Below are 23,611 nucleotides of genomic sequence, written 5' to 3' on the forward strand. Positions count from 1 at the left end.
CCTCTGAATGTTGAGCCAGCACAAAGAAATAATTCACTCAACCACTTGTTTTCCTGAGCAGTGTGCTCCTACAAAGTACATTATGACCACTAACATCCCTGAATGGAAACAGTGTGGTCTCCCTGCACCACCACCTGCCTCGTCGATGCCCTGTCTGTAGCACCCTGAAACTCTCAGTGAATTACTGAATAAATTCTATTTTTCTAGTTAGATTTTTATCATTGCAGGTGCTGTTTAGTCATTTTAATCCTGTTAGGGCTACATGTGTGAGTTAACCCCTTTCTACCACAGTATTAATTGCACATCGTTTACAGCTGGACACTTGATACCTGATCTGTTGGTTCACTGCTGAGTAAGGTCCCTTCTGGAGACAGACATCTACACAACTTTGTTATTGAAATTCATCAGCTCTGCTAACCCCGAGCGTACTCCCACCCTGGCCCCTAAAAAGACTCATATCCCTCTGTAATGAAGTGTGCTATGAGAGACATGCAAACATCCGATCATTTAACAGGTGTGTTGTCCGGCTGCACCAGTTTAACAGAAGTGTGGAGTGAGGAAATGAGTGCAGCCGGTGAAGCCGCTTGTCGGTGTGGCGGTTGACCGATATCAGAACACCGCTGTGTGCAAACTGTGCTGGAAAACCACAGCGGGAATACAACAAAGCACCTACAACTCTAACACCATGGTTCTCAGCTGGTGGACTGCTCCCTCCAGGTTGGGGGTGAGTTGTTGCCCCAAGTGAAGCAGTTTGGGGTTTCTCGGGGGCTTGTTCACGAGTGAGGGTAAGATGGAGCGGGAGATTTACAGATGGATCTGTGCAGCATCAGAAGTAATACAGATGTTGTACCGTACCACTGTGGTGAAGAGGGAGCTGAGCTGGAAGGCAAAGCTCTCGATTTACCGGTTGATCTTCGTTCCACCCCTCACCTATGGTCATGAGCTCTGGGTAGTGACCGACAGAATAAGATGGTAGATATAAGCTGCTGAAATGAGTTTTCTCCGTTAGGTGTCTGGGCTCAGCCTTAGAGATAAGATGAGGAGCTCAAACATCCAGAGGGAGCTACTGCTCCTTCAGGTCAAAATGAGCTGTTGGAGGTGGTTCAGGCATCTGATTAAGAGGCTCAAGTGCCCAAGAGACATCTGATTAAGATGCCTCTTGGGCACCTTCCTTTGGAGGTTTTCCGGGCATGGCAGACATTCTGATGGATAGAAAACTCTATATATGCACTGACACATAATTGTAAGTGGAAGCTGTTGAAATTTGAGATAAAGGAGAGCTCTCTCTCTCCAGGCTGCAGGATGGACTGCCTTCATTAACCTGATCTGATGTGTCAGCTTTATATTAAATGTTGTTTATTACGACCCACGTCCTGTAACTGTGCACTGGATAAAACACATTCCAGAAGATGAACATTTAAAAAGAAGGGTGATTACACTCTCTAGAGTTACCTTCTTAATGAAATAGGTTTATTAGTTATAATTTGTTAAGTGGCTTAATAAAACTGGCAGTGTCTCACTGAGAAACACTGAAACTCCATCTTTGCTTGTGCAAAGCGACTACAGTCATTGTTCTGCTGTGGTGAAGCGATACAACTTCCCACTGTGGGTGTGATGGTATCAAATTTGAACAATATAACTATTGTAGCCAATAATATAATAAATGGTATCTTGAGTATACTGAAACTTTACTGAATAAAACAAAATGATGACGATTTACATCTGGAGAATATGATTTGTTGTCCGGGGCGTCTCTGTAGCACCACAGCGCTAACGGTGCTAACAATGTACAACAATGTGACACATTTTACCTTCATCAAAACAGTTGCAGCTCCTGTGATTTGGATATTGAACTTGGCCATGTTGCAATCTCGATTATATTCCGATGCAGCCTTACTGCAAATTCATAAACTTAAACATAAAATATAAAATGGACTGTGAAAAATTCAGGAGCGTCTCTTTCTGTTTATACGCACAACTGTGAGCAGTGATGTCATCACATGCTCTTACAGAGCACACACACACAGACGCAGTGGAGAGAGAGTGAGCTGCTAGCTGCTGTGTAAACTGGTAAATCAGATCTGTCATGTCTCATCTTCAGGTTGGAGCTCCTGTAGTGTCTGAGCCTCTGTGTGAGACACTTCAATCCGTGATTGAGTGTTTTTAAAACTTACTTCAGGGCTGCGCTCTCACTTTGCATTACTTTCATTTACCCGGGTGTCGTGTTTACATCGATGCTGAGCTGGTAATTACCTGCGTCTGCTGCAGAGTCATTTGACCTGGGTGTGAATGTTGATTGAACACTTTTTCATTGCTGACAAAAGCCTGATGTGGGTCTTAGTGGGTTTTTTGACCAGTGGAAAAGAGGGTTTGTTCTGCATTCAAAGACTGAAAAAGTTCTGAATGTGCAACAGTGATAGACTGTGGCACATATTCATTGGTTCTTACGAGCCTCTAGCAGCAGTGGTTCCAGGCTACCTACCAACCTGAACACTGTCCACAAAGACGAATGCATCAAAGGTGTCATCGGACTTCTTCTCCTCCGTTTGTCCCGTGCTGCGAGCTGTGTGACCCCTGCGAAGCTGTAATGAAACTTTGACCAGATTAGCATGATGATTTATGGAACACTAATGCTCAGCACCGCATTATCAACTTGGTACTCACTGTAAGTGATGGCCAGGCCGCCATAAAACTATGTGGCTATTCTGCTGGTTCTGCGCTGGTTCCCCGCTGTTGCTGCTGCTGCTGCTGCTGCTGCTGCTGCTGGCTGTTCTTTGTGGATCCCAGAGGAGTGTTCAGCTCTACTCAGCAATCCATTAAACAGCAGATGCTCATTATGACCATAGTCTCCACACACTGCTCCTCCAGCCTCCCGCACTACATTTATTATCTATTCCTCCCCCTCATGTAGCTCACCTTCAACCCATCTGTCTGTCTCTGTCTGGCATTTCATTATGCAGCAGTCGTAGGCCTCAGACAGGGAGTGGCTGAGTGTGGAGTAAAATTTACCTCTTGATCCTCTTGGTAGTGTTAAGATGCTGAGTGTCAGAATCATCTCACACACAGAGACTGCGCTTAATGACATGAACACTGCACAGCTCTGCAGTAATTGTTACCTAAGTGAAGCCTGCATTGTTCAAGTGTTCAGTTTTTTTTACTGTTGGATGTGTTGATTCAACTCTGCGGTCATTTTGAGGCTGTAGATTGTGATGACCTGAAGCAAATGTCACATGGTCCATTTGTGTGTCCAGTGCACTTTGCCTTTTTTTCTTACAACTTGTGCAATGACATCATTTTCCATAGTTTCAGAAAACAAAAAGAAAAGTTGTTGACACATTTCATGATTATGTATGAGGGCCACACTGAGGGAAAAAAAAGATCTGAATTTTTTGAAAATAAAGTGGTAATTTCGAAAATAAAATCATAATATTTCAAGAATAAAGTCATAATATTATGAGAATTAAAAGGTAATCTTAGGTTGGGTGTTGTTTTAGAGAGGAAATATCAGAAGCTTTAAAATGAGGAATGTGGAGCATCCTGTGAAGTTGTATTTTAGCAGAGATTTCATAAATAAGGAGATACTTCATCTTATGGCTCATCATCATCATCAGCATCAGCATCAGGACACTGAAGAGATTGTGAGGAAACTGAGTCTGTTCTCTTGTTAGACAAACAGCAGCTGCCAGAAGCAGCTCAGACTGCCACTGACTGTCCTTTCACCTGTTTGAAACATTTCTCTCAAGATTTTACATTATTAATTCTTGTAATATTACGACTTTATTCTTGTAATATTATGATTTTTTTCTTTAAATATAATCATTTTTTTTCTTTAAATATAATGATTTTATTCTCAACATTACGACTTTATTCTCTCTTTTCCTCAGAGTGTCTCTAATACTCCGTCTTAGTTGATGAAGTAAAACACAAAACAAGAAGAAACAGATTATCTGATCTTTTAAGAATAAAACGTGTCCTGAAATGACACAGTGAGCACAAGGTGAAGTGAACATGGCAGCTGTGTCCTGTATGTGTGCGCACTGAGGTAACTAGCAGGGTAATGTACGATACATAAGGGAAAGTGTGTGTTGATGCAGCCTAGTTGATGAATCATTGATGGAGCTTGGTGATAGCAGTGCATTATTAATATGCGTCCTGTCCTCTGGGTGTGCTGTATTAATCACATGCTATACTTTGTATTTAGCGGGGGCAGGTACGGGTTAGGTAGTGTTGTCCACTTCAGCTTGTGGGACTTTCTGCGGCAGAGACATGGTCATCATCATAGATTAACAGTTACTATTGTGTAAGCCAGTTCAAACACATGAGCACAGTCACACTGCTACACACACTGTTGTGAAGTGCCTGCAAGTTGCATATTCACACTCCTCACACTCCTGCACCCATTCATCCTTTAGCCCTGTCACACACCATTCATTCACAAAGTGGTGCACTCATTCGTTACACTCATCGCCTCCTCGACGGTCAGGGTGTCCTCACCAACCACAGCCAGACAGACCGATCTACTGGCCAACATTTTCTTGTTGTTGACACATCATTATCAACTTATAACAGATATGTCAGGGCAGAAATGTCAAAGATGTGTTTGAGGAAACCGTTCTTTAAATGTGTCTTTAGCAAAAAATATCTGTAAGAATAAATGATGATGACGGCTGATATATCTTAATCAGATATATGTAGCACTGATATGAGTGTCAGCCTTGATTCAGTAAAGGTTTGGTTCTTCTGCAAAGCAAATACTTGAACCACTTTCTTGTAGGTTTTAGGTTTATGTCGCTTGTTTTCTTACTTTTCTTACTGAAAAACTCTGAATAGATGTTGTTATAATATGTTTTTTATCAGGAAGCCCTACAATAGTACATTTTAAAGAGTGTTAGGTGGCGATCTGGTGGCCTTTCTCCTTCTCTCTCATTCAGTCTCTGATTTACTCATATTCTTTATAATCATACTGTGAAGAATTCTCATTGATTAGTTAATTCATCGTCAGAGTAACCACAAGCAAACTGAAGCTGTGAAATTAAGATTGATGCAGCAATAGTGACTGGTCAAGGAAAATGAAGAAAGACTCGATTCACTTTGGAAATCTGACATACAACACATCGTGTGGAGGAGGAGGGAACAGCTGTCAGTTGGATGACTCCAAATTCAAACCAGTGACCCATGATCATATATTTAGACAATGGGCCCACAGGCATCACAGCAATCAACACAATAATTGACAAAATAAAAAAAAATTCAAAAATTGAAGAAAGAACCAAGATTCTTTCAAGGTGCCTGCAGCCCAGAGATTATTCTGGGATGGAGATAAAACCAGATGTTTCCCATGTAAACCAAATAGAGTGTTACACACAGGAACATTGTTGATAGAGTGGTTTCAGTTTGTATGTGGTTGGAGAAACGTTGATCATGCTCATGTGTTGGAATGATGTATGGACAGAGTTATGATGATATTAGGTTATGTGTTACCCCAGACCTGTGCGGTGCTGTGGGTAATCTGAGGCGTGAACATGCACAACAAGAGGACCAGTACCTTTTGTAGAAGTTCTTTTAGTGTCGACCACAGGCAGATGGTGTAAAGAGGAACCCCCTCCTCCTCAGAGGAACTGGCTGGACAGAGTTGTAAAGACTCTCATGTGTTTTGAGAATTACACAATTGACATTTAATGGGAAGTGGGGAAAAATAGCCTGCCTACAAAACCCATCACAAACACACAGTGAAAACATTCATGCAGCGACCGAGACATTAGAAGTTGTGTAGCTCACTCAGTATTGTTCATGAGATGTCTCATAAATGAAATATGCTTTAACTCAACCCCGTGGCCTTTGTACACAGTATTTTTAGCTTCCTTAGAACAATCACTGTGTTGTTCTCTGTGTATGACACTGTGCTGCCTGCAGGAGTAACGTTCACAGCAGCTTCTTGGGGCCACATTTCATGTCATTGCCCTCATCCTCTGAACTCCAGGCAGTTATGAAAACTAACCCTTTGTTGAACTCAAAGATGCTCAAACGTCTGAGACTGCAGAGTCTGCAGCCCAACAGCAACTTCTCTAAAGCAGGAAAACAAACCACATCGTCCCTTTATCCTCACAGCACTACGTCTGGTAGCACACAGTCCAATCTGAGGTTGAAATAATCTTGAAGGCTCCAAGGTGAGTTCTCAAAACAGTCCCTGCTCTCAGCTGCATCACTAAACAATCACGCCATCCCAAGCGTGTTTAAGTTTATTTTCTCTAATCAGGTTCATTCAGGAGGATAAGACATTTTCTTTTTGTGACCTCTAACATCAGCAGCCTCATCAGTAGCAATCAAGTGTTTTAATGAGATGACAGAATGTGTTGCAAATGGTTTCATGGTTTGTTTAACAGGCGCGTCATCCTGAACACTGACTGTGTGTGTGTGTGTGTGTGTGTGTGTGTGTGTGTGTGTGTGTGTGTGTGTGTGTGTGTGTGTGTGTGTGTGTGTCTGTCTCTATTCTCTAAATTGTATCCATCGCCTCAGCCTTTTGCAAACATCTATTCATTCCAGCGTCTGTTACATGCACACACACACACCAAGACCACCACAGAGTTCTGAGACCACCACAGGACATTAATTGAAGATTTGAAATCTAAACAGTAGCTGATTCACTGCATGGGTCTTCTGCTGACTGTGTGTGTGTGTGTGTTTTATGTGTGTGTTTTATGTGTTTTGTGTCATAGTACTGGGAGCTCTTTTAATTAGCACTGGGAGCCAGAAGGTGACATGCATGTGCATAGTTACTATACAAAGCAGCAGATTCTTATTCATAGTCTTATTCAGGAAGGACCCCACACACACACACACACACACACACACACTCAGAATCAGTACGTTGTCAGGGTCATTGTGAAGCAGCTCTGCTTGTGTGAAACTTTGATGAATGAATAAATTGCATCGAGTTATGAGTGGGCAGCTTCTTTATCCAAACTGTGAAAAATGAATCGGTAAGAACCTGATTCATTTCAGGCCTCTGCATTGATTCTCTCTGTGGATGGTGGCACATAGAAAAGTTAGATCACAGTCTTTGTGTTGGTACATTTGTCTTTTATTTTATGTGTTTACTTTAACAAGTTTAGTTTTGTCCCATGCTGCAGACACTGTCCTCTCTGTTCAGTATCTTTGTGGAAATTAATGAAACTTTTTCTTCAAGACACTCAAATACCTCCTCCTCCTACATGTTCTGTATCGAACGTGTATATAACAAACAAGGGCTGAGGTTGAAAAGTCTTTTTGTTCTTATGAAGGTTGAAACTGAGATAAATGAGCTGAAGTCTCTGAGCAGCAACATGATCACAGCTGCTCCACTTCTCTACATGAGGAGGAAAGGAGCTTCAGTGCTTCCTATCTTATCTCCTTTAGCAGAGGAAACACTGGACCTTCCTTTAGGAAAGGAGAGGAGAAATGCCGTCCCACAATTCCTTGCTGCAGCAACATTTAAAGTGACACACCATTGTAGTTTCACCTTGGCAGACCCACATAAATGTAGAAACAACAGAGCAGCTGTTTTATGTTTGTGACTCGATCCAGAACTGATGGAAATCCTTGTCTGATCCACTGAAACCCAAATCCATAAATATAGATTTATTCTCTTTAAATCCAGTCAGGAGAAAACTGCTCTCTGCTCTGAAAAATGAATTTTCTCTACTTAACAAATACATAAAACAGTCAAAACTCTGTATAAGCTCCTTCCTGTATGTCTGAATATTATCCACTCTGGTCTCTACTATTATTATTTAATTATTTTAATGGTTGAACTTTCTTTCATATTTTCTTATTTCAACATTTGAATCCTGTTTGTTTTGTGTCTGTGGTTAGTAAAGGAGGATTTATCGTCCATGTGTTATAAAGTTAGTTTTGAAAAATATCCTAGTGTAAGTGCAGTCAGATTGTTGTCCTAGGTCCTTATGAACTCTCCTTCACATCTTTCCTTGACCTCATGACGTGTTCCCTGGAGGTCAAGGGGAAGTGGAGAGAGAGGAGGTTATTTAGACTTCTTGACCGCAGCCGTGGTTTCACATGTTTTCATTTCATGTTGAAAGTTTTTGTTTTATTCAAACTGTGAACACGTTTCTGTGCAAGTGTTTGATCTGCTACAAGATGTTGCCCAATAGATAATGATAATTCATTCTTTTTCCTTTTGATGTTTGGCTGGAGTATTCCTTTGACGTGTCAGAAGTGTGCAGAGCAGCTATAACCAGAAATAAAAGCTGACTGAAAACTTTCTTCCCTCTTTTCCTTGTCCCCTTCTTCTCTCCCCCTCTCTCTCCCCCTCTCTCTCCCCTCTGTGCCCTCATCTTCTAGGTGTCTTTTTGTGGGATGTCCAGGCTAGGTGGCCTGAGGGGGTTCATCCCCGAAGCACAGACCACCAGCGCAGACACTCTCACTGCTGAGAGACTACACCAGCTACAAGCTACACCACAGTGGGACATGTCCACACCTAGAGACACCTGCACGGCTGCTTGAGGGAGAGAGCTGAGCAGCAGCAAACAGCTGAGGAGGAACTCGGAGAGATCACCGTTGTCGGTGTTAGCTTTTATTCAGCCAACTTCCATTTCTCCTTCTTGGATCTCTGATATTTTACATTCCATCCAACAAATAATCCTCTGCCCCCCAACCCCCACCCCCCCACCGCCCTCCCTCCTTCCATTGAGTCAGCTGAGAGTGTTTCTGTGCTGCAGAGCTACAAGTGTAAAGCAGGTAATGGATGATGCTGGCCATGGTGACCTAGTGTAAATGGCTATTCTTCAGCACAGCATAGTGTCAGTATCTACTGCTAGATCTTCCTCTTCCACTCCCCCCTCCCCTCACCCCTACTCCACCCCTCTGCTTTCTGTGACTGTTCACCGCTGCTGCTTGCTGCCCAGTCCTGCCTCCCCCCTCCAACACCATGGTAGGTGCAGGCTTGGGCGTGTGGAAGCTAATGCGAGGAGTCCGCCAGCTGGAGCTTCACCGCCTCATCCTGGCACTGATCATCTTCTGCCTGCTGTCCATGGCCTTCCTAGCTTACTACGTCTCCAACAGCCCCAAAATCAAGGAGGCCCCCCCTTTGCCCTTCAGTGACTGTGGAGGAGGAGGGGGGATGTCACCAGGAGCCAGTACCGGGGCCGCAGGCGGAGGGCCGGGTGTCCAGAGGGCACCTCTCTTCCTTCCCCCGCGCCAAGGCCGACTACGACAGGTGAAGGCGGTGGACAATTCACGGACAGAGCCTGTGGTTCTGGTGTTCGTAGAGAGCATCTACTCCCAGCTGGGCCAGGAGATTGTAGCCATATTAGAGTCCAGCCGCTTCCACTACCAGACAGAGATTGCTCCTGGCAAAGGTGACATGCCCACGTTGACGGAGCGTAACCGTGGACGCTACACGCTCATCATCTATGAAAATGTGTTGAAATACGTCAACCTGGACGCGTGGAACCGGGACTTGCTGGACAAGTACTGTGCTGAGTATGGAGTAGGTGTCATTGGCTTCTTCAAAGCCAATGAAAACTCTCTCCTCAGCGCACAGCTCAAAGGGTTCCCCCTCTTTCTACACTCACACCTGGGACTCAGGGACTACCGCATCAATCCAACTGCTCCTCTGCTCTACATCACCAAGCCCAACCAGGTGGAGCAGGGCTCTTTACCGGGGGATGACTGGACCATTTTCCAGTCCAACCACTCCACTTACGAACCCGTGCTTCTGGCCAGCACCAAGTCCGCCGAGGCACTGGCACATTTTGGATCTAGTCCCCTGCGGGCCCTCCATGCGACAGTGGTCCAGGACTTGGGGCTCCATGATGGCATTCAAAGAGTTCTCTTTGGGAACAATCTAAACTTTTGGCTTCACAAGCTGGTGTTTGTAGATGCCATCGCCTATCTGACAGGGAAGAGACTGTGTTTGTCGTTGGACCGCCACATCCTGGTGGACGTGGATGACATCTTTGTCGGCAAGGAGGGAACCCGGATGAAGGTGTCAGACGTGGAGGTGGGTGAGCCTTGTCAGCCACAGTCACACACAAAAACCACAATGAATATTTAGATAGAATACACTAGTGCAATGCCTAGTGGTTGATTGTGAGGCGTTGACTCTCATTCATATTCATGGAACAGTACAGAGTATATATATGAAGCAACTACGTCAACACTCCCAGCTCGACACCAGCTTGGTTCTTCAGAATAAAAGCACCAGTGGTTCCGCTTTCATTCATTTTCATTATAACTGAACTCTATTTGACTTAATTACTCCAGTGCTTCATTCAACTAACAGGTTGAGGACTAATATATTGACCTCTTAAGTGATTTTCGTAATGAGGGGTTTTCCATTAGCATGGCTTTAAGACACAGCCAAAGGTTCAATAGCAGCTGAAATAAAACTTAGCCTGACATGTGATTGAGTTTTGACTCATGACTCATTCATACATACATGATACTTGATATACACAGTCTCTAGAAGTGACCATATGTGGTGTGACACCGACAGAGAGAAAAACCTTAAAGCTGCTGTGAGTGAAGGAAGTTGAATTTATGATTATTATTATAATCATACTTAAAGAGCTGTTTAGCCTGTCTTCAGCTTGGTTTTACGTTACTAATGCAAATCTGATCTCATGTTAAATTTTCTTCCCAGCACTCTTCATGGCCCCTTCTAATTTAGACTGTGTGAAGGAGTCAGGTTCTGGGTTCAAGTCTCAGCCTCGCCCCCTCTGTGGGTTTTGTTGTTCCTCTGGTGTGATAGTGTGGATTTCTTCCAGGGAGATCCAGGTCAGATGAGGTGGGGACTAAATTTCCCATCAGTAAGTGACTGGACGTCTTTCATTACATGTTCATGTCAGTCTCTGTGTCAGTGGCTGAGAGTTTTCAGTGACACTGTGATGAGGCCTGTGGTGAAGTCTGTTAAAGGTCTGTTGAAGTGGAGCACAGCTTTATTTTTTTTCATCTGAAAAGTTAAACAGTTTATGTCCTAATTGTGGATTTGGGCTTTATACTTCTTTTGTCCAGGTGTATGTACATAAATACATCTCTTATACTTACAGTGGCTTCACAAAGTATTCAAACCCTTTTACTTTGCACTTTGAGTGTTTCCAAGAAGACAATAACGGTGAAATGGAAGACGTCTGGTGCCACCAGGAATCTTCCATGAGTTGGCTGTTCAGCCAAGAACCCTGTGGTCCCTCTAACAGAGCTTCCTGCTGCAGCTTCTGCTTCCTGCAGAGACGAGAGAACCTGCTGGAAGGACCACCATCTCAGCAGCTTTCCATCAGTCAGGCCTTTCTGGAAGACCGGCTAGACAGAGGCCACTTTAATTTAAGATTCTCTGTTCTGATGAGAGAGAAATTGATCTTTGCTCATCACTGGCTGATACCGTCCCTACAGTGAGGCATGGTGGTGGCAGCATCAGTGGCAGGGACAGGGGAGCAGGACTGAGGGAAGGATGAATGCTGCTAAATACAGAGAGCTCCTCAAAGAAAGAGTTATCGAGCTGATCTCTTGAGCGATTATACAAAACAGAAAATGAAAAGATGTCCTTCTGTAAAGTAACATGTTACATAAATCAGCACAAAGACGGAGTATCAAAAGGGATAGTACAAAGTTCCAGTGTATTGCTTTGTATAAAATGTATCACATGGTAAAAATATCAGTTGTTGCTACATGTGACTTGGGCCTTGATGAACTGGTCATTGTTTCTTTGAATAACTATGAGTAGAAAGTTGATGTTGTCGTGCAGTAAGTGTGAACATATTTCTCCTCCTGTCACAGGCATTGCTCAACACTCAAAACAAACTGAGAGCACTAGTCCCTAACTTCACCTTCAACTTGGGATTTTCCGGAAAGTTTTATCACACAGGTACGTAACACCTGTCATTACTGTATCAACAGAGATTTCTGTTGCAAACATTGTCTTCTAACACAGCTGAGGATCTTCTGTGCATCTGTGCAGATGTTTCAGCCCTGACAGTCTCCATATCCGACAGATCAATAATAAAAACGATTGTCTTGTATTTCTTTCCTCTCCCTGTGATGTAATTGATTAATGTTTAGACCTTATTGAACTGGTTTGACAGATCCTGCAATCAAGTGTAGTCAGCTGATTTATTTAAAGCCACTGACTGATATGCCATGATAATTCATGTAATATGGAGGTTAAACCATAAACGGAGATCACAGACTGCCGGAGAGATCCTGAGACTGAGTACGAGGCCAGTAGAAGATCTGGTCTGACATCAGTGAGTCTGGGTCACAGAAGCCTTTGACGGCACCGCTCCACATTAAGATATGTTTCTGAACATATTTCAACTAAATATATTAGATAACAGTAACATACTGTAGCTGTCAGGCTGTGTTCATGCACAGATCATAGACAAAAGTAAGAAAAAAAGATCCACACACTGTGAGTCTGCAAGGATCCTCTGATCTTAACCTTCACTCCACAGTAACATCTGTTGGGGGATAAAAGCCTTGCTCAAGGGCACCTCAGTGGTAATGATGGAGGGGAAAGCTGTGCTCTTTCACTTTCCCCACCCAGATCAATCCTGGTCTGGGCACAGAAGCGTCATCCTTTCACACTAATATTAAGCAAACAAATAATACAATTCAAAATAACTGTGTCAAATCAACTTTCACTTCAATAGTTAATATCCAGACAGGTTGATGGCTAAAGGTCTCTGTCTCTGTCTCTGTCTCTCTCTCTCTCTGTCTCTCTCTCTCTCTGTCTCTCTCTCTCTCTCTCTCTCTCTCTCTCTCTCTCTCTCTCTGTGTGTTTTCAGGTACTGATGAGGAGGATCGGGGAGACGACATGCTTCTCCAACACAGGATGGACTTCTGGTGGTTTCCTCACATGTGGAGCCACATGCAGCCTCACCTCTTCCACAACGTCAGCGTGTTGGCTGAGCAGATGAGGCTCAACAAGATCTTTGCTCAGGTCAGCAGCACCGACACAACCGTTAACGTAGTGCATGTTACTTGTCACAGATTATTTAGGATAAAACGGCTCATAGAAGACTGCGTGCTCTTACTTTGAAAAGACGTGACGATCACGTTTTTTCTGAAAGTGACCGAGCGATACAAGTCAATTTTAGTTTCAGACTGGCAGAAAGTTCGTCTCAAAACTCAACAAGCGGAAAATTGACACCCACAAATGCTTTTTCGCTTCACAAATAGAAAATTGATTCACAAATGTCTGTTTAAAAGTTGTAGATGTTAGGAAGATACTCACAAATACTTCTCGTTTATCTGTAAATTAATGAAATATATTCACAGGTATCTTTTTATTCATGGAATTTGTTTGTGTATTTGCAGATCTGTTTTATATTTGCAAGATATTTTTGAGTTTACAAATGTATTTTTTGTATTTGTGGAAGGTGTTTTATCTGTTCACACGAATAATATTGAGACAAATCTACCTCCATAGAAGGAGGACGTAGTTTTACTGTTTACATGATTAACTAAAGGAGTTTGTAGCAAAAGGATTTGTGTGTGTCCCTGCATTACTGGTGTAAGGACTATATGGCTACATGAGTGGTGTCTGCTTGAAAAAGTATTAAGATCTTTTCTCTCTTCTACTTATTGTCTCTCCTCACAATAACATACTTTTTTACATTCTCGCCTGTTCCCCCCCCCCTCCACCTCCTCACTCCGCACAACCCTCTCTCCAGGAGCACGGCATCCCGACAGACATGGGCTATGCAGTGGCTCCACACCACTCTGGGGTTTACCCGGTTCACAGCCAGCTCTACGAGGCCTGGAAGTCCGTGTGGGGCATCAAGGTGACCAGCACAGAGGAATACCCCCATCTGAGGCCGGCTCGGTACCGCCGCGGCTTCATCCATAATGGGATCCAGGTCAGTCTGCAGTCCTCAATACTTGCATTGCAGTAATGTTCCCATGGGTAAACTTTTCTCCACACTGACACACTTTTCAGAAAGTGATGATGAGTCAGCAGCTCCGCACAGCTGCACTCCTCTTTTCTATGTGACGGTGTGGAGACAGTTTAGGAGAAAATAGCTCTTTGTGAAATTGTGTATTAACCCATGACATTATTTCTGAAAATTGCCATTGTGTTTTTTAAATGAAACTGTGGATTTGAGCAGCACAAATGGAGGGGTCCTGACAACATGGGGCCCTCCACTCACCTCCATTCTCTGTTAATAGATATCAGATATCAGACAGCAAGCAAACTTGACTTCACTTGACAAACAAAGTTTCTGGAAGTTGTTCACAGTGTCTCACAGCAGCATGTCTCATGGATATTATCATCACATATCACAAAATAAATAAAAGAGATAACTTCCTAGTTCTTGGGTAGAGTGAGAAGCCGGCACAGTCAGGAGCACAGTGCAGAGAAGCAGGGCCTCAGTGTATCAGGAAAAAACAGCTCTGGAAATGATTTTGTTGGACAAAGACCTGCAGCACCTCCTAGAGGACAGAAGTGGAACAGATATGATTTTACTACTGTGGAAGTAAACTATAAATACAGTATGTAATCCTCAGCCTTTTCCAGAGGTCATGAATATAGCAGTAAGAACTGTGATTCCATAGTTACCCATGTTACAAACACTGTGGATCAGAGCCAGATAACTGCTCCACTGCTGTTTCGTCATAAAGCTGCACTTTTATTCAGGAAAAGACACAGTAATGGATTTTGACTGGAGAGGATTAAACACATGCAGAATAACATTTCATTTACCCTTGTGTATTGCTTCCAGATGTATACTGACGCATCATCAATTAAAAATGCTGCTTCGTGTGTCTTTGTTTTGAATGCTGTGCAGCTCCAGGCTTTTAATGAACTGCAATGAGAGCAATGCACAGTGCAAACAAATGATCCACAAGACCAGGTCAAAATCCGGTGTATGTCTGGACCTCGAATGGTCACTGAGCGAAATTGAGGATGTAGTTGAAGACTGTTGCGGAGCTGCGTCGTATTTGCATTGAGTCTAGTGTCAGCTGGTTTAACTGTTCTCTTCTCTCTTCTTCTCTGTGATCACATATACAGTATTCAATACAGCTGAATTCACAATACAGCTGCTCTCATTGACATGTTTTTATTCCTTCGCGTGGCGGCAGTCAGAGCACGAGACATATTGTTTTCAGGTCGTCTGTCCGTCCGTACATGGATGCAGTATGTCAGTAACACCTTGATGGAACTTTTGGTCGTCAAAGGTCAAGGTCACAGTGATCTCATGTTCTTGTGAACACAATATATCAGGAATGCCCGGAGGGAACTTCATCATTTCATCACACACTGACACGCTGTGACCTTTGCACACTATCTATGACGCGATTTAACTCAAATGTCTGTAAGGATAAAATGAGGTGATGACATTTTATATCCAAAAGGTCAATTTCACTGTGACATCATAAATGTTCTGCAAAAACACTTATGGCCATTATTCAACACTGTAACTCAGGAAGGAGAGACTGAGGCCATATTTCCTGATAATTGACTGGTTGGTGGAGGGATACAGCCACAACTAAGTCCACTTACTGGTGACTCTGATAATGAAAGTAGCTCAGGTTTGTCCAAAAAGTTGCTACATTTCTCGCTTGGTACCTTTTTTTGCAAATAGTCTCTCAATCTAGCGACAGATGACTAATACTGACTAATTACTGACTCTTGCCAAGTCTTGATCTGAAAAAGCAGCTAAAATGCCGTGAGTATGTAAAAATGTCCACAAGATAGAGACTGAGGACGGATGTAAATATACACCAAAAAACTGATGATCTCTTTGTGTTGCAGGTGTTGCCCCGGCAGACGTGTGGTCTGTTCACCCACACAATCTTCTACAATGAATACCCAGGAGGCTCAAAGGAGCTGGACAAGAGCATCAGAGGAGGAGAACTCTTCCTCACTGTCCTCCTCAACCCTGTAAGAAAACCTCGTTTACACACAAACACATGAAGTCACAAATGTGCCGCACTAATCTGTGTGTGTGTGTGTGTGTGTGTGTGTGTGTGTGTGTGTGTCAAGTTGTATTTGTCTTTAATTGTAATAGATGTGTGGTATCACTTTACTTTAAGAGGCCTTATTTAGCATTCATAAACATTTAGTAAAGGTTTCTAAACCACTATAATGCAGTTGTAAGCAGATAAGACGAGCGACCGCTGCTGCTACTAGATGACTGCACTGATGAGTCCGTGTTGACTGTCTTTGTAAATCATGCACTGTTCATCCAGCATGATGATGGCACTCTTGGACATCAGTTTGTCACGTTAAAATCATTTTTGACCCAACGAGCAGCTTCTCCTGTGATGGGGAGATTCCTGTCATGGATGGTTAAGGCCTCAATGAAGAGAGTGCGATGGAGCCCAGGATGTCTTACGTTGAGGATGTTTATTGAAGCTTGGCCGAAGGAGAACATGCCACCTCAATTGTACCTGAAAGGTCCCCTGTGGTTTGTCTTTATTCAGTTTCTCCACATTCCCAGACAACAACTCACGCTCGTGTGCTGGTTACATAAAAGAGAGTCATTTGTTACTGACCGTCCAGGGTCTTGTGTTATCAGCCTTGTCTCCAGCCCTATCACTGAAGAGATACAGCTATGTCCGGGGGAGCTGCCTGAGCGTCTCCTCCTGTAAGATTTAGAGACAGAGACAAAATTCCTTTACATCCTGCTGCTGTCCTGCTTCCCAGCAGAAGAAAACAAAGAGCGGTAAGTGGGTCAGGACTCAGATCCTGGAGAAGGTACAGCAGTCCTTCCTTCCTAAGTATTTTTAGGCTTTGGCCACATGGTGCCAGGACAACATCTTCTCTCAACATCAACAAAACAAAGCGGATGATTGTGGCTCCACAGGAGGAGTTTGACTTCACAGCTACATTAATAAATCTGCTTCAAACTACATTATAATGTGTTTAACATTTGACCTGCTTATAAATGCTACATAGGGGATTTACAGTAAAGTGTAAGCGCTATTTTGAGTGAGTGAGTGAGTGAGTGAGTGAGTGAGTGAGTGAGTGAGTGAGTGAGTGAGTGAGTGAGTGAGTGAGTGAGTGAGTGAGTGACAGTAAATGTAAATAAACTAACTTGGTCCATTGTGCCTCTCAATCCAGATCAGTATCTTCATGACCCACCTGTCAAACTATGGCAATGACCGGCTCGGTCTCTACACCTTTGAGTCTTTGGTGAAGTTCGTCCAGTGTTGGACGAACCTCCGGCTGCAGACTTTGCCCCCCGTCCAGCTTGCTGAGAAATACTTCCAGATCTTCCCTGAGGAGAGGGACCCGCTCTGGCAGGTTGGTGCACTGATTGTGGTTTTGAAGACTAACAGATCATATTTCTACCCACAGCTGTTTGAGATTAAAATGAACTTTGTTTGGAGGAACGGAGAAGACTTTGTTTAGAATTGGACATTTTACTGTCTTAATGTGTTTTTAGAGGAATAACTCATGAAGTTGTCCTTCCTTTGGACTGTTCATTATTTACATCATAGCCAGTTATTAAATCATTGTCCATCATTGAATCAAGCAAAGGTTAAAATAATGTTTGTCCTGGTGAAAGTAAACGCCTCACGTGTCCAACATTTTTTCTTCCATTTTTTCTTCTATTTACTTTGATTTAAAATGTTTCTTTGAGCTGCTGGTGGAAAAAAGGGATCATGTGACTAGTTGATGTATATTGAAGTGTTGAATGTATTTGCTCCTTCGTTAAATGAACCTCCCTATTTTCAGAACCCTTGTCATGACAAGAGACACAAAGACATCTGGTCTAAAGAAAAAACCTGTGACCGACTCCCCAAGTTCCTCGTCATTGGACCACAGAAAACAGGTACCACGCTCTCTCTGGCTCCGTCTCCATCTTTATCTTTGTCTGTATGTTTGTTTCTTCATTATGATAATTGTTTTGTGTTTGCTCAAAGGCACTACAGCGCTTCACTCATTCCTGAGCCTCCACCCAGCGATCACCAGTTCCTTCCCCAGTCCCACCACCTTCGAGGAGATCCAGTTCTTTAGTGGAGTAAACTATGACAACGGGATCGACTGGTAAAGACCCACACTACCACAGTCTGAACACTGCCTCATGAAGCAGATGTTCAGCAGGTTTTTACCAGCAGCTGAATTATCCACAGAGGTGTCCTCCTCTCCACAACAAACACACCAAGGGATTAGAACCAGGAGAAACACCCAGAAAGCAGTTTACCTTTAAAACTCAGAGAATCACTGACGCTCTTCAGAGACACAGGACAGGACGTCTCCAGCAGCTGGGAGCTGAGCTGTCGAACATTTCCTCAGCTTGTTTCTCTGATAACTTCAGATCCAGACGTCCGACGACTAAAATCCTTCATCTGGTTCAAATATAGAGCTGAAAACCACCAAGGTGTCAAAAGTGTATGTGGCTTAAAACTAGATAAAAGTCAATGTTGAGCTTCTGTCAGAAAAACACACTGACACATGATCATAGAGGATATGATGTCATTGAGAGGCGACCAATGAAACGTTACCAGGATTAAAATCACAGATTTCTCTGGTTGGAGAATTGATGGAAACATTTGTGATAATGTAAGAACACAACTCAACAACATAGAGAACAGAGGTGTAGATGTTTTTAGACATTTTATTGTGGAATAGTTACAGATTTTTAACTTTAATTCCACAATCAGTGTCACACTGTTGTTCACTAACAGAACCGGGGCAGTTTCTATCTGTCATGCTGACTTTAGGGTGTAAATACTAGATCTGTTTTCACCATGGCATTGAAGAGTCTTCTCTGTTGACCAATGTCACAAATCAGTATGAAATGGTAACACAATAAAACATCAAATGGTTGAGGAATGTGAAGACTTTTTAAGGCGTTGTTAACTAGTTCTTGTTTTGTCTGTGCTCTCTCCTCAGGTACATGGACTTCTTCCCATTCCCTTCTAATGTCAGCACAGATTTCATGTTTGAAAAAAGTGCCAACTACTTTGACACAGAGGTGGCTCCTAAGAGAGCTGCCGCCCTGCTACCTAGAGCCAAGATCCTGGCAGTGCTCATCAATCCATCGGACAGGGCGTACTCCTGGTACCAGGTGAGAAACATCACACACTCTGCTGGTAGAAGTGCACACACACCCACACACACACACAAGACTGTCAGTCAAAACCCTTTTCACTGTCATATTTGATTGTTGTGTTGGTTAATGACCACAGCACCAGAGGGCCCACCAGGACCCCGCAGCCCTCAACAACACTTTCCATTTAGTGGTGACGGCAGGCCCCTCGGCCCCCAAGGACCTGCTGGCCCTTCAGAGACGCTGCCTTAATCCCGGGGCCTACGCTACTCACCTGGAGCGCTGGCTGCAACACTACCAACCCAGCCAGGTAACACACACCACTCACCTGGCAACGTGCCCTGTCATATTCAACACCTGTGTCCATCCAGATGTTTTTACATAACATATACAGTGATTCGTTTCCACCAACAGGGAACATATAATGTAGCATCTCTGCTCACCAGTTTCCTGCAGAGGAGCTGTTGAATACGCTGGTAGTTCTGTCATTATTTGTAATTATACTGGTAATAGTAGCTGTTGATAAAGTTCCAGTGCACTTCACAAGCTCAACATAAAACATGAACCACAGGGAACAACACAAGCAGCAGCAGCAGCAGCAGCAGCTTCTGAGATCTGAGCAGGCTACAAGCTTTCAGAGAACGCATGATAACACATCAGTTAACACTGACCTCTGACCGTCCCTCTGAGATGTTGTCTTGTTATTCTCCAGTCTGTAATCCGTCTGTAGGGTACTGTTTACATGTTTAACCTCTAGAGGCTACTGACAGTGAATCTGACAACATGTTTGAAGAGCTGAGATCTGAGCCTGGCCTCCATTACAGCAAATAAACTACATTGATTCCATGTATCATTATTACTAAAGGAGGCAGAGGAATAACTAAACATAAGACACAGCGAGCAGAGAGAGCAGGAGAGAGGGAGGGTGAGAGAGAGGACATCAGTAACGAGGCTTCGTACTAATATCACAATAATACATATCAAACAGAGGGAGTCAGACGTAAAGACCTGCCTCTAATAAAAGTCTCTCTCTCAATTCAACAGGCTTTATTGGCATGACATCTCCAATGTGTTGCCAAAGCACAATTATCAATGGAATTAAATGGAAAGGAATTAAATAATCAAAGAAAGACAGATGGAAAAAAAAAATGTCAATAAGAATATTAATATAATCAAATACAATATGTAGCTCTATCTCTCTGGTTATGGTTGTAATAAAGGCAAAAGCCTGAAAAATAACTTTAAAAAAAAAAAGAAAGATATTGTGTCTCTTCTGACCATGTTACAGTAAATCCAGCTGTAATCACAGCTCACTCTTTGTCTTTCATTTATGTGTTTGCTGATTTTGTCAGATGATGTCACAGTCATAAAATCAGGATTTGACCAGAGGTCCAGACATACACTAGGTTTTGAGCTAGACTTGTTTGTTATTTTTTGGGCAGTTTTTATGCCTTTATTTAATAGAGAAAGTGGACAGAGTCAGGAAATGCAGGAGAGAGAGTGGTAGAGAGACATGCAGTAAAGGGTCCAGCTGGCCAGGAGTCAACCTGTAGCTCAGGGCTAAGTTTGACCATATGGTGTGGCCCCTAACCATCCGTACCCTACCCTGTACTTGAGTCTTTTGCCCCCTGATGTCCGCTCACAGATGTAACTCTCCAGATGAAACATTGTATGGACAGAACATTAAGATGCTTCTTCTATTTTGTTGCTATAGATACCATTCAGCACAAACAACACATCATATGGCAGTTAAGGATATATTAAATGGACTCACAGCAGGTCTCCGAATTATACTTACTGACCTGAATGAGTCAGGTCCCTATGATTCAGTGCTGTGCTGTGTGTGTGTGTGTGTGTGTGTTGTGTGTGTGTGTGTGTGTGTTGTGGTGTGTGTGGCGTGTGCTGCCCGCTCCCTACCTCATGTGTTGTCAAACCGCTCAGTTGCTAAACTCCATGGGCAGCCTGTGTGGATGGTTGTGTGTGTGTGTGTGTGTGTGTATGTGTGTTGTAGTTGCACATTGTGGACGGGGCCTTGCTGCGGTCCAACCCAGCTCTGGTGATGGAGGGGATCCAGAGATTCCTCGGTGTCACTCCCGTCTTCAACTACACCCAGGCTCTAATGTATGTTACACACACACACTCACTGTACATCCAGAGAAGCTGTATCCTTAAAGAAACAGTTCAGTATTTCCATAAACCTCATAGGAGAAGAGTCTACTACAACTTGATGTTATCTGCAGGTACGATGACAGCAAAGGTTTCTGGTGTCAGCGGGTGGAGGGAGGTCGAGCCAAATGTCTGGGGAAGAGTAAAGGCAGGAAGTATCCAGAGATGAGTCCTGAGGTACGTCGACACTTCACACTGTCATCAGTGTGCGTCACTCACTGACCGGCATGTGCATCAGCTCGTTAAATCATCTTCAGTCTTGTATCGGATCAGATTATGTTCCCTCATTCTCTTGATCTCTGACCTCTCCTGGTGTGTGTGCATGTCTATGCGTGTGTGTGTGTGTGTGTGTCACAGTCGCGTGCCTTTCTGGCTGAGTACTACCATGAGCACAACATGGAGCTGCTGCGTCTTCTGAATCGTTTGGGTCAACCGCTGCCGTCCTGGCTCCGCCAAGAACTCCAGAGCACCAGCTGGAGCTGAGGCCACAGGCTCCCAGACAGACAGACTGACAGACAGACACACCACAGAGGAGCCGGGACTGGAGTCTGTGGATGAGCCAACTCTTGGCTGTGGATTAGACTGGACTATCTAATCTGGAACCAACAGCAGCACACATTAAAAGAGCTGATGTTACTGGTGCTCCTGTTCCATGGCAAAAAGAAGACAGCATGAGATCTTTGTGAAGGTGCTGGTCCCTGCTGAAGAAGGATCCCAGTGCACCCTCCCTCCAGATCGTGACTTGTTGCCAACCTGCTGCTCACACCGGGCAGCCGTCAGCCTCAGCTGGTGTGTGTGTGTGGGACGACGTCAGTTTGCTGTGGATCCAGAGGGACTGGCTGACCAGCAGGTTTCAGACCGCCTTAACGTGAGGAGAGAAACTCACAGGATGAGACCATGCAGATGTGGAGTGTGTGACTGGACACAGGACTAACATGCACACACACACACACACACACACACACACGTCTCATCTCTCCACATGATGATTGTAAAGCAGTCTATTTTCAAAAGCAATTGTATATGTTAGGTTTGAGGGGGAGCAGACTGACCGGCAGCCTGAAACAGACAGTTCAGACAGACAGTTCTCTGTTACACACACATCTACCTGCAGGTAGGAGCAGCAGTCAGGCTGCTTCGTCACCTTCTCTCCTCACAGTCTGTTCACTGTAGAAACAGACCTGTTAAAATTGATTGAGTTAATATGATGATTGTTCAGTGTATTTATCATGTTTAGATTTGGTCCAGGCTGTGCCCACACCAACATCCTGTCAGCGAGCAGCTCATTACACCTACTCTCAGATGACGACCTGTTCTCCACAGCAGCTACAGTCTCCTTCCATCCTCCAGCCTTCATTTCTTTAATTCACCATCCATGTTCAGAGGAACGCAGCGAGCCACACGACGCACTGTTGTGTAACAGTGATGCTGTAGGACGTGATCTTCAGATATTTGACTTGGTACATGATGTCAGTGTGAAAGCCGAGGTTTCACCTCAGCTCTTCAGAATGTAGTGAGCTGTGTTGGTGACATTCAGTAACAGTCGTTAGTGTTTTTTTCACGGCTCTGGCTGGAGACTTGAAATAGCTGCTGATGCTCATGGGTACTGTAGTATTAAGAGTCGTTGTACATACAATGAGACAGAGTTGTTATTTACAACTGTAGCTACTTTCCAAGAGACTCGTGTGTTTTTAGTGCTGAGGACCATTATTATTATTATTAATTGGAAATGATTCACTTCTTTTATTTAATCATCACTCAGAAAGTGTTTTCACCATTTGAATAGTGATAATTAGTGAAGCAGCTGTTGACACTGATTCTGACACGATGTGATCATGAGGCACAAACCTGGACCAGAGCTATTTCAGACCTGGTGTGGGTGGATTGTGTTTGACTGTGAGAGGGCGACCTCAGTCAGTGAGAGCTGCACTCTGGGTAAAATAAACCCCATCACATGTCAGATATCCTCAAAAACCAAAACACACACACACACAGACACACACACACGTATGTGTGTGAGGACGGTAAACTACGATTGTCAGAGGACAAGAGGACAGACGAGAGCTGTGTGGAGACTGATCAGAAGCTGCTGTCTTGTTGTTTTCTGTTTGTTTTGTATAAATGTCAAAAAGGCCAACACTGTATCATCTCTAATAAACACAGAGAGGTTGGACATGATGGCTGCGGCCCCTTTTCTTCCCTCACTCACCCTCATGTAGAAATATTCAACCTTAAGACAGCAGCCTCAGCGAGCCACAGGCAGGATGGAAACAGATTCTGATGAGGATTTGACGGAGGCTCAGGTAAACTCAAAATAACACAGTGATGACAAGGTTTGATTCGGTGCTTGTGCACACTGACCACTCAACACCAATCCAGAGCGGTTTTAGCAAATACATTATTTATATGTCTCCATGCCGGCGACAGTCAGAGCCGGAGATTCTGTGTGA

At 43.7% G+C, this 23,611-nt stretch overlaps 1 protein-coding gene and 1 long non-coding RNA gene across 2 annotated transcripts in view; both read left to right on the plus strand.

Annotated features, from left to right (window-relative positions):
• LOC111239215 overlaps window positions 1–8,642 on the plus strand; it is a 31,309-nt gene extending 22,667 nt beyond the window's left edge. Inside the window, exon 3 of the long non-coding RNA XR_002665852.1 lies at window positions 8,338–8,642. This is a non-coding gene — a long non-coding RNA (uncharacterized LOC111239215). The remainder of the gene's footprint in view (window positions 1–8,337) is intronic.
• Window positions 8,643–8,718: 76 nt separating this feature from the next.
• Window positions 8,719–23,149, plus strand: ndst2 (N-deacetylase and N-sulfotransferase 2). Its single transcript, XM_022769043.1, has 13 exons — window positions 8,719–9,997; window positions 11,770–11,857; window positions 12,777–12,931; window positions 13,665–13,850; window positions 15,749–15,877; window positions 17,060–17,242; window positions 17,678–17,774; window positions 17,866–17,989; window positions 18,839–19,013; window positions 19,135–19,305; window positions 21,007–21,116; window positions 21,236–21,338; window positions 21,519–23,149. Exons 1-13 carry the CDS (start codon window positions 8,924–8,926, stop codon window positions 21,642–21,644), a joined length of 2,721 nt encoding a protein of 906 aa, XP_022624764.1. The 5' UTR covers window positions 8,719–8,923; the 3' UTR covers window positions 21,645–23,149.
• The last annotated feature ends 462 nt before the right edge of the window (window positions 23,150–23,611 follow it).

This window comes from Seriola dumerili, unplaced genomic scaffold (assembly GCF_002260705.1).
Source record: "Seriola dumerili isolate Sdu_G_001 unplaced genomic scaffold, Sdu_1.0 BDQW01002174.1, whole genome shotgun sequence".
Taxonomy (NCBI): domain Eukaryota; kingdom Metazoa; phylum Chordata; class Actinopteri; order Carangiformes; family Carangidae; genus Seriola; species Seriola dumerili.